The 11,755-nt window shown below is 36.4% G+C and overlaps 3 protein-coding genes across 3 annotated transcripts; all 3 read left to right on the forward strand.

The window, feature by feature from the left end:
• The first annotated feature begins 357 nt into the window (after positions 1-357).
• Positions 358-1,302, forward strand: LOC132901180 (olfactory receptor 52B2-like). The gene has a single exon (XM_060943522.1). The coding sequence runs from the start codon at positions 358-360 to the stop codon at positions 1,300-1,302; it is 945 nt and encodes a 314-aa protein (XP_060799505.1).
• Positions 1,303-3,758: 2,456 nt separating this feature from the next.
• Positions 3,759-4,697, forward strand: LOC132901181 (olfactory receptor 52B2-like). Its single transcript, XM_060943523.1, has one exon. It carries the CDS (start codon positions 3,759-3,761, stop codon positions 4,695-4,697), a length of 939 nt encoding a protein of 312 aa, XP_060799506.1.
• Positions 4,698-8,871: 4,174 nt separating this feature from the next.
• LOC132901183 (olfactory receptor 52B2-like) lies at positions 8,872-9,810 on the forward strand. The gene has a single exon (XM_060943524.1). It carries the CDS (start codon positions 8,872-8,874, stop codon positions 9,808-9,810), a length of 939 nt encoding a protein of 312 aa, XP_060799507.1.
• Positions 9,811-11,755: the final 1,945 nt, after the last annotated feature.

The raw sequence follows: 11,755 nt of genomic DNA on the forward strand, positions 1-11,755 counted from the left end.
CAAGGCAATTACTCATGAAATGGGGTCACTCAGTCATTAAAAATGATGGGCCATGAATTCATAACATCTATTAAATGGCAATCTGAGGTCAAGAACTTTGTATCATCGGAAAGGGTGAGCATCTGAGAAGTTCCATCATATTGTGAGGATTTAACTATTGTCAAATTGTACAAAATTTTGCAAAATTCTGGGATCATACATTTGTGGTAAGCAATATAAATTCATTTTTAAATGAGTTATATAAAAATATATTAAAAAAAAAAACCTGTGCATATTTGAGAAAACCTGTGTAGCCATTTACATTTTCCCTGTCTCTTTTAGGACTTTTCTTCATGCCATACAATAAAGAGATGGACAATGGATTCCAATATATCAACATATTCAACTCTTCTTACCCTGGAACCACTGGGCATATCACCACTTCATATTTTACCAGTGTTCATGTTTGGAATGCTTACCTATTGTGCTATTTTGTTTTTTAATATTACATTACTACTAACAATTGTTCTGAAACAAAAACTGCATAAACCAATGCACATACTGTTGTTAAACATGGCTATTAATGACATTACCGGTGCCTCTGCCCTTTTTCCACAGATCATGACAAGTATGCTTTCACAGAATACATCAGTCACTTATTCTGCATGTTATGTGCAAGCCTTCTTGATACATTTGTATGGAACTGGAACATTTCTTATTCTAATTGCGATGGCTTATGACAGATATATTGCAATTTGCTGCCCGTTAAAATATCACGCCTTGATGTCCACAAATAACTTGTTGAAAATAATAATTACAGTGTGGACAATAGATTTTACAGTGATTGGTTTACTACTTGGTCTGAGCTACCGTCAAGAGATTTGTAGCACGAGAACAGTTGACCCTTTCTGTAATAATCCAAGTTTGTTGAAGCTAATATGTGGGGACATAAGGATGAATAATTACTATGGTCTGTCTCTTACAGCTTTGCTACACATTCTAACACTGTTCATCATGTTATTCACATACATTCAAATCCTAATCACCTGTGTATCTACCGGTAAAAGACAGTCTGATGCAAAAAGCAAAGCAATTCAAACATGCGGTACACACCTAGTTGTTTACTTATGTTTAGAATTCATTTCACTGTTTGCCATAATTTCACACAGATTTCCTAATGTATCCCAGTCCATAAGAGGCACAATTGCCGCATATTTCATGATATTTCCTCCTTTTCTTAATCCTCTAATATATGGTTTGAAAACAAAGGAAATTCGACAGAACGGTACTGTCTTGTTCTGTACAAAGATCTCTCAGTCATAAGAGAAAATTATTTGTAAGTGAGATGTTTAATACTTATTCATTTCAGAAACTACAATACAATATTTATAGAACTCTACTCTGAAGAATCCTGACTCTCCGGACATGTGTGTAATGAAAATTTTCCAGTTGACTCGAAAAGCTTGACTCAGATTGGGCGGCGCTATGTTAACAAGAAAAGTTATCTGAACCCAGATAGCAAAAATCAGTTGAATCAACATTGAAATAGCGTTTGGCAGAAAACATTGAAATAATGTTGAAATGATATTGAAAGTGTCCCCTTGAATTCGGGTTGAATCAACGTTGAATTTTCAACCCTATCAGCATTGAATCAATAGTGATTCAACCATCATCTAAATAGAAATTTCTATTTAGATGATGATTGAATCACTATTGATTCAATGCTGATAGGGTTGAAAATTCAACGTTGATTCAACTCGAATTCAAGGGGACACTTTCAATATCATTTCAACATTATTTCAATGTTTTCTGCCAAACGCTATTTCAATGTTGATTCAACTGATTTTTGCTATTTGGGAATTGCTCAAGGGCACCTCAGCCCAAGGCCGCCCCATGTCAACCTAACTGCACATCTTTGGACTGTGGCGGAAACCCACACAGACACGGGGAGAACATGCAAACTCCACACAGAAAGGCCCTCGCCAGCCGCTGGGTTTGAACCTGGAACCTTCTTGCTGTGAGGCGACCGTGCTAACCACTGCACCACCGTAAGAAATTGGGTTGATGTTGATGTTTCACCGTACACAATGATGGAAAGGCCTGTCTGTGGACATGAACCAGATATGATATGAACCAGAAAGGATTATACAGTCTTTACCTGGACAATAAAATATTGCCTAAATACAGTACTAGCAGTTAAACTTACTGTAAAATTCAAATAACTGCCTGACTAACAAAATATTTGAATATTTGCTCTGGTTTCCCCCACAGTCCAAAGACATGCAGGTTAGGTTAACTGGTGACTCTAAATTGACCATAGGTGTGAATGTGAGTGTGAATGGTTGTCTGTGTCTATGTGTCAGCCCTGTGATGACCTGGCGACTTGTCCAGGGTGTAGATACCCCGCCTTTCGCCCATAGTCAGGTGGGATAGGCTCCAGCTTGCCTGCAACCCTGTAGAAGGATAAAGTGGCTAGAGATAATGAGATGAGAATACATAACATGTCATAATAAGTCTGTATAGTAATCCTCAGTCACTGTTTTATCCTACTCAGTATGGTGGTGAATCTGGAGCCTATGCCAGGAACACTGGGCGTGAGGTGGGATGGGGTTCTTGTCCATCAGAGTACCATGTGTACAAGCACATGTTCACTTAATCACTATTTTTAACCACACTACCACAAAGAGGAGAACTGGCCAGTGTTGTTGAAGCAAATTTCTTCAGTCGCAAGCACGGACAGTCTATGGTCGCAAGTATCGTCGTCAACAGAGCTCAAGGTCTTCTGAAAGTTCTTCTGAGAGACGGTTATTTGGACCATTCCAAATAGCGGCTGGTACGGTAGAATTTTCTGTTCGTTTTTTCCTTACATGTTGCACTAACAAGATTTGCACATAACCATAAATAATAATATATTCTTCATAGTTCCTTGTGCTCTATTAAAATTCTAAATTAAATAAATTAAATTCAGTGAAATATAGGAAACCCCCCTCCCATTAAATGGTCTCACCCAGAGTGCACCCCAGGCTCCCGTCCAGTGGTGCAGTGTATGATGACAACAAAATCAACATATATTCAACATTGATCAAATGTTTCCTTCAACCATTACGTTGATTCGAACACATTTTTTCAACTTTTTATTTTATCAGTGGTTGATTAATGGCTGATCCACCATCAGTGTTCAACTATAACTGTAAATCAACCATCTTGACCAAATATCTACATTGAAATAACATCATTTGCTATCTAGGTAATATATCCATTTGAATGTAGAATGACTTAAATCATATTACAATTCACCCAGGTTCTGATTGGGTTAATCCCATTACATTTGTTCTATTCTTCTTCCCTATTGGTTTACCCAGAGGTTTTCCCAAGGCATTTACTCATGAAATGGGGTCACTCAGTCATTAAAAAGGATGGGCCATGAATCCTTAACATCTATGAAATGGCAGTCTGACGTAAAGGACTATTCATAATTTGAAAGGATGAGGATCTGAGAAGTTACTAACATATTGTGAGGATTAAACTATTGTTAAATTGTACAATATTTTTGGCAAATTCTTTGATCACAGATTTGTGGTAAGCAATATAAATTTTTAAACAAGTGTATGTAAATATATATATATATATATATATATATATATATATATATATATATATATATATATATATATATATATATAAACCTGTGCATATTTGAGAAAACCTGTGTACCCATTTGCATTTTTCCCTGTCTGTTTTAGGACTTTTCTTCTTGTCACACAATAAAGAGAGGGATAATGGATTCCAATATGTCATCATATTCAACTCTTCTTACTTTGGAACCACTGGGCATATCACCAATTTATATTTTACCAGTGTTCATGTTTGGAACCCTTACCTATTGTGCTATTTTGTTTTTCAATATTACATTATTGATCACAATTGCTCTGAACCAAAAGCTTCATAAACCGATGTACATACTGTTGTTTAACCTGCCAGTTAATGACATTATAGGTGCCTCTGCCCTTTTCCCTCAGATTATGGCCAGTATGCTTTCACAGAGTAGATCAATCACTTATTCTGCATGTTATGTGCAAGCCTTCTTGATACATTTATATAGGGCTGGATCACTTCTTATTCTGACTGCGATGGCTTATGACAGATATACTGCAATTTGCTGCCCATTAAAATATCACACCTTGATGTCCACAAATAATTTGTTGAAAATAATAATTACAGTGTGGACAATAGATTTTACAGTAATCGGTTTACTACTTGCTCTGAGCTACCGTCAAGAGATTTGTAGCACGAGAATAGTTGACCCTTTCTGTAATAATCCAAGTTTAATGAAGCTAATATGTGGGGACATAAGGTTGAATAATTACTATGGGCTGTCTCTTACAGCTTTGCTACACATTCTAACACTGTTTGTAATGTTATTCACATACATTCAAATCCTAATCACCTGTATCTCTAAAAGACAGTCTGATGCAAAAAGCAAAGCAATTCATACATGCGGTACACACCTAGTTGTTTACTTATGTTTAGAATTCATTTCACTGTTTGCCATAATTTCACACAGATTTGCTAATGTATCCGAGTACTTAAGAGGAGCATTTGCCACATCTTTGATGGTATTTCCTCCTTTTCTTAACCCTCTAATATATGGTTTGAAAACAAAGGAAATTCGACAGAACGTTACTGTCTTGTTCTGTACAAAGATCTCTCAGTCATGACAGAAAATTATTTGTGAGTGTGATGTTTGATACTTATTAATTTCAGAAACTACAATACAATATTGACAGACATATACTATTCAGAAGAAGAAGAAGAATCCTTGATTTCGTATCATGTACACTGAAGGACAGTGAACGTCCAGCTCTGCATTTAACCCATCTGTAGCAGTCAACACGAACACACACACACACACACACACACACACACACACACACACACAGAGCCAAATGAGCAATGAGCTATTAAAATAAAGATGCCAGAAAAACCTCATTAGAGTAATGCCTTTGGAAAAACTTTTCACTAAATACACTGTATGTTTATGTTTCTTTTACCATTTTCTTGGTGAAACAATAAAACAAATCTCAATTTTCCATAATTAAGTTCTTTTTATAGTTCAGCATTTGTTTCAAATTGCATTGTTTATTGTTAATTTTGGGAATAAATCTGATAAGAATTATCCTACTGGTAGTGACAAATTATACTGACTAAATTTAAATCACCGGATGTTTTGTGGAGAATGAAAATCGTGTAAATCATACAGTTGACATCATAAGTTTATATATACAGACATGAATGTCATCATGGACATAAACATCATGGCAATATTCAGCTTTCAATTATTTCTTTAGACTGTTCTTTGTCTGTTGCAGAATGATTGAAAAACATACATCTTACATGACTGTAAAATACAAAATTGATTTGATAGCTTTCATTTATTTTGGGTTTTCTGAAATCAGCACAAGGTCAAAATTATAAATCCATGGTAAAGAATTTATATACTCAACCCCCCAGATAAGTAGTTCAGTGGTGCTGAAAGTTCCAAAATGTCTTAACTTGCACTAATTCCATTGTTTGCACTAATTCAATTGACCAACACATTGCATGATAGGAAAGTCAAAGGAGCTCAGTGGAAATCTGAGGAAGAACATCATCCAACACAGGAACGTCTATTAGATCCATTTCTAAACAACTGCAGACTCTTAGACCATCATTTCAAACAATTGTCTGGAAATACAAGCTATCGGGAGGTGTTACCACTTTGCCAAGCCACTTTACTGGAAGAAGACCCAAACTGTCACCCTGTGATTAGTTTCTCAGAATCAAAAGTATCTGGTCAAGGTGAAATTTCTAAGGGATATTTAATCAAATATTAGGTGTGCATTTTGTATATTTTTGACCCTGTATGTATAATTATGACTTTGTGCTGATTTCAGAAAGCCCAAAATAAATGGGCACCAAATTCCTTTTTTTTTTTTACCTCTATTAAAGCTGTATCTTGTACAATCATTCTGCCACAGAAAAGGAACAGTGCAAAAGGATCACTGAAAGCTCAATATTTCCATAACCATAATTTACAGTGCCATTTATTGAGGAAAATCTCAATTTTCATGCAATGTAATACTGAGTTGATCTCTCTTAAATACCATAGATATACATCAGCTCGAATATTTTGGACCTGTAATGCTGTAAAATGCAGCTATGAAAATGTATGTTCCGTGATTTTTTTTAAACATCATAAAATACACTGAACAAAAATATAAATGCAGCACCTAAAGATTTTATTTATTTTGTACATCCGATACTGATTTTTTTTTTCTGCCCACATCAAATGATAGTATAGCATACCAGTAAACATTTTTTGAAAAAAAAAAAATGTCCCTCTACTCAAGTTCTGAGCAGTGCCCAGACTTGAGATAATCCATGATCCAGTCGGGTGTGACCATTGCAGACAAAAATTTCACTGAGTAATGCATGTCATGACCATCCTTTATGTGGGGCCAATAAAAGGCCACCCTAAAATGACAAAAATGTTCAAATGTCAAGATGCCACAGACAACCAGAATCAACCGGGAACGAGCCATTGGCATGCTGCAGGCTGGAATGTCCATCAGAGCTGTAGGGCGTCAATTGGGGGTGCTATTCCACGATAGTCCGCCTCCGACGACGATTTCAGCAGCATGGCATCACAGACAACATGCCACATGCATGCAGGCCACGTGTCACCACTCCAGCACAAGACCGGCATATCCGTCTGACCCACCTGCGTGATCGGTGCCGGACTGCAACACGGACCGCAGATGAGACCATGGGGAGACACAATCGCAGGGTCAGCAGTCAAACTGTGAGAAACCGACTCAAAGAAGCTGGCCTCCATACACGTAGACCTCATCGAGGATTGGACCTGACTGCGGGGCGACGACGTTCTCGTCTGGACTGGGCTTGGGCACATAGAAAATAAAAATGAAAATGAATTTCTATCTGAACATTTGTATTTCATAAAATATGGACCGCTGCGTTTATATTTTTGTTCAGTGTATATATGCAAAAATATTCACTAAGAATAAACAAACTTACTCCCACATTCTTCCCAAAAACCAATAACAATTAAAATGTCTTTCCTCTCCTGACATGTGTGTGATGAAAATTTTCCATGTGACACTCAAAAGCTTGACTCTGATAGGTTGGCACTCTATTAACAGGAAACGTTTACTGAATATATGCATGTTCATGAAGAATGACTGAAAACATTACAATGGACCCAAATTTTGAATGGCTTAGGCCCTGTCCACACGGCAACAGATTCAGGTGACTCCGATACAATTGCTTATCGTTTAGGCCTGGCGTCCACACGGCACCGGCGTTTTGGGTGCCCAAAACGCAGTCTTTTTGAGAACGGGTTCCAAAGTGGAAAGATCTGGCAACGTTGCCGTTGTGAAGTCGTCTGGATGAGTAAAACGGATTTGTTTACGATGACGTCACAACCACATGACTGTGAGTGCTTCACGCCGGGTAGAAGTGTAATGAACTCGATGCGAGTTGTCAACAAATCCTATAACTTGGTTCATGAAACGCGCTTACAAAATATTTTCACTGTGAATATTTATTGTGTAATGGTGCAAAGTGAGAGAGAGAGAGAGAGAGAGAGAGAGAGAGAGAGAGACTCTGCCCTTAGGGCAGAGTCAATCCCGCCAGCAAAAATAGGGAAAAAAAGGAGCGATCTCACCTCTTCAGATGTTGGTTTAAGTCCGACAATACAGTCCTCAAAAAGGGCGTAGAAGAGCAAATTAATCCATCAACGTGTAGCAATCAATTTATTCCGGACCATTAAAGACGCCGCCTTCCGCGTAGAATCATAGGTCATCCTCGCCGCCATATTGGATAGGTCAAAGCGGAGAATAAAGATTCATGTGCTGCGTTTAACTGTACCAACAGGTTTACCGTCCAAATGAGATCACATGGGATTACCTTTCACAGGTGAGAAACAACAAATTAATCCATCAACGTGTAGCATTCAATTTATTCCGGACCATTAAAGATGCCGCCTTCTGCGTAGAATCATACGTCACCCTCGCCGCCATATTGGATAGGTCAAAGCGGAGCATAAAGATTAGCTGCGTTTAACTGTACCAACAGGTTTGCCGTCCAAACGAGATCACATGGGATTACCTTTCACAGGTGAGACTGGAAAAATACTTTTCATTGTATTTGGTCATTATAGTGTAATTTTACGAACAGATTTTCCTGACTTTGTGGCTAATATGAAGTCTCGCGCATAATAGTTTATGCGCATGCGTCCTTACTTCTTCTATTGTTCTGGTGTCTCTGAAGGGACCGTCTTACAGCGCCCCTAGAGGTGTGGCATGTGTATTGCATCGTTTTCAGCAAGCGTTGCGTTGCCATATGGACCTGATATTTTACTGATTGTTGCCCATTTGGATGCGATATATTTTTGAATAACATCTCGTTGCCGTTGTCGTGTGGATGTAGCCTTAATCCCATTACATTTATCTTGTCCTTCTTCCCTATTGGTTTACCCAGAGGTTTTCCCAAGGCAATTACTCATGAAATGGGGTCACTCAGTCATTAAAAAGGATGGGCCATGAAGTCTTAACATCTCTTAAATGGCAATCTGAGGTAAAGAACTTTGCCTCATCTGAAAGGATGGGCATCTGAGAGGTTCGATCATATTGTGAGGATTTAACTATAGTTAAATTGTACAAAATTTTGCCAAATTCTGTGATCATAGACTTGTGGTAAGCAATCTCAATTCATTTTTAAATGAATTATATAAAAAAAAAACTCCTGTGCATATTTGAGAAAACCTGTGCCCATTTGCATTTTCCCTGTCTCTTTTAGGACTTTTGTTCTTGCCACACAATAAAGAGAGGGATAATGGATTCCAACATGTCAACATATTCATCTCTTCTTACTTTGGAACCACTGGGCATATCAGCACCTCATATTTTACCAGTGTTCATGTTTGGAATGCTTACCTATTGTGCTATTTTGTTTTTCAATATTACGTTACTGCTAACAATTGCTCTGAACCGAAAGCTTCATAAACCGATGCACATATTGTTGTTAAACATGCCAGTTAATGACATTGTAGGTGCCTCTGCCCTTTTTCCTCAGATCATGACAAGTATGCTTTCACAGATTAGATCAATCACTTATTCTGCATGTTATGTGCAAGCCTTCTTGATACATTTGTATGGAACTGGATCATTTCTTATTCTAATTGCGATGGCTTATGACAGATATATTGCAATTTGCTGCCCATTGAAATATCACGCCTTGATGTCCACAAATAACTTATTGAAAATAATAATTACAGTATGGACAATAGATTTTACAGTGATTGGTTTACTACTTGGTCTGAGCTACCGTCAAGAGATTTGTAGCACGAGAATAGTTGACCCTTTCTGCAATAATCCAAGTTTGTTGAAGCTAATATGTGGGGACATAAGGTTGAATAATTACTATGGGCTGTCTCTTACAGCTTTGCTACACATTCTCACACTGTTCATCATGTTATTCACATACATTCAAATCCTAATCACCTGTGTATCTAAAAGACAGTCTGATGCAAAAACCAAAGCAATTCAGACATGTGGTACACACCTAGTTGTTTACTTATGTTTAGAATTCATTTCACTGTTTTTCATAATTTCACACAGATTCGCTAACGTATCCCAGTACATAAGAGGAGCACTTGCCACATCTTTGATGGTATTTCCTCCTTTTCTTAATCCTTTAATATATGGTTTGAAAACAAAGGAAATTCGACAGGACATCACTTTCTTTTTCCATAAAAAGATCTCTCAGTCATAAGAGAAAATTATTTTGAATGTGATATTAATACTTATTCATTTTAGAAATTAAATGCATTATTTTTAGAACTATATTATTAAAAACAAAACTGCCAGAAATGGCTCGAGAGCAATGCCACTGGGGGACAAAAAAAAAAAAAAACTTTCTCGGGATAACTTTTACATATATGGTTATTTTTCCCTTTTTTTGTTACAACAATAAAACAAATAATGGTTTACCATCATTTACTTTTTTGGATATAATTGTAATGTTTATAGTCCAGCATTTGTTTAAAACCACATTATTTATTGTTACTTGTGGAAATAACTATTATTATAATTATACTCTGAGTGGCCACAAATAATACTGACTAAATTTAAATCAAGGCCTCTCTGAATGTTTTTGGAGACTGCAAATTATAGAAATCTAACAGTTGTGTCCAGATGTTTAAACACACAGACATGAATGTAATCATGGACATGAATGTCATGGTAATAATTAGCTTTCTTGATTTGTTTGAATTGTTCATTTTCTGTGGCAGAATAATTGTAAAACACACATTTTACATGATTTTAAAACAAATAAACAAGAATCTCTTGCACAAGCTTTAATTTATTTTGGGTTTTCTGATATCAACACAAGGTCAAAATTATGCAGGGTAAAGAATTTATATACCCCCCAACCCCCATCCCCCTTATAAATGGCTAGAAATGGGCCTAATTTTAGGGACAGTCCAGTTCCCACACTCCCCAGTATGCTAAACACAAATTTCCTGTTTATGTTTTTAAATGCAAATTCATGTTCTCTTTCAGTGAATTTTCAAGATTAATGATTGGTCAGCAAATATTTCCCATAAATCTAAAACCTAAAAATTCTGCTGCATAAATATTCAAACCCCCTTTTCTATGAGAAAAATAAAATCCCTAACCCATTTTTTTCTGTTAATACAATAAGCTAAACAATTATTTCCATAACAAAGATATTTATGGATAATTAGAATATTTGTAGAAGTTGATAAAACCTTTTATTTTGTTCTATTATTTACTATTAATGTTGGAAATGTATGTTCCATATATTATAGTACTTTTAGCCTGTGCTTGTACATCAGTATTTTTAAATAGTACTGATCAGTGGTACTGCATTATTCAGACTGGCTGTCAGAGATTGAACTTAAAACTTAATACATTTTGAAACTGTATGTTTCAGTCGTATGCTCAAAGTTCAGTTTGTTTTTAACAATGAAACCCTGATAACACTGAGTTGAAATGAATATTTATATTTTCTATGTGACCAAATCAGAGGAAATTCAGGAGAAAAAGAAAGGCTAGGCTTTTATCAACCAAGTATCCAAGAAATTCATGAGAGAAATGTACAGATAATTGACTCTGAATATTATAATGATCTACGGTACATGGCATCTGCCAAAGATCTATGTCTACTGTATAGTGTACATAACTGTACTTTATGGTTTATGACTTACTACAAAAAAGCTACACAGGAGTATGAACTGTGCTCTGGAGTTCAATAGGCATCATTATATGTGTGGAGACAGACTCACTGGCTTTTTTTTTTTTTTTACAAATCTTCATTAATACTTGCAACCTTCTACCTTCATTCAAATTATTCAATTAATTAGTCAGTTTGTGCAAACCTTTAAAAACTGGTTTCAATTGGCTGTTATAAAAATTGACATGCTTGGTAATCTCAGACACAAGGAACAGACCATATACTTCACAATCTCTGTGTGTGAACAGAATCCTTACATGTGTGAGCTGTGATTGCACTCTGATCAGGAACAGGTACATGGCAATTAGTCCAAATGAGTTTGAACACATGCAGGATTATTTTATACTTAAAGGTTGCTGTATAGTATACTGTAGAATTTTAGAATGTTTTTAGATTTCTGTATCTGAGGCCATGATTATCTTTGAGCCAGGCTCTCAGTGTTACAAGGACCAACAGGTAA

This window comes from Neoarius graeffei, chromosome 17 (genome assembly GCF_027579695.1).
Source record: "Neoarius graeffei isolate fNeoGra1 chromosome 17, fNeoGra1.pri, whole genome shotgun sequence".
Taxonomy (NCBI): domain Eukaryota; kingdom Metazoa; phylum Chordata; class Actinopteri; order Siluriformes; family Ariidae; genus Neoarius; species Neoarius graeffei.

Bases quoted from the DNA above. Each gene is read 5' to 3' on its own strand.
- LOC132901183 (XM_060943524.1), top strand. From the start codon at position 8,872: ATGGATTCCAACATGTCAACATATTCATCTCTTCTTACTTTGGAACCA.
- LOC132901181 (XM_060943523.1), top strand. From the start codon at position 3,759: ATGGATTCCAATATGTCATCATATTCAACTCTTCTTACTTTGGAACCA.
- LOC132901180 (XM_060943522.1), top strand. From the start codon at position 358: ATGGATTCCAATATATCAACATATTCAACTCTTCTTACCCTGGAACCA.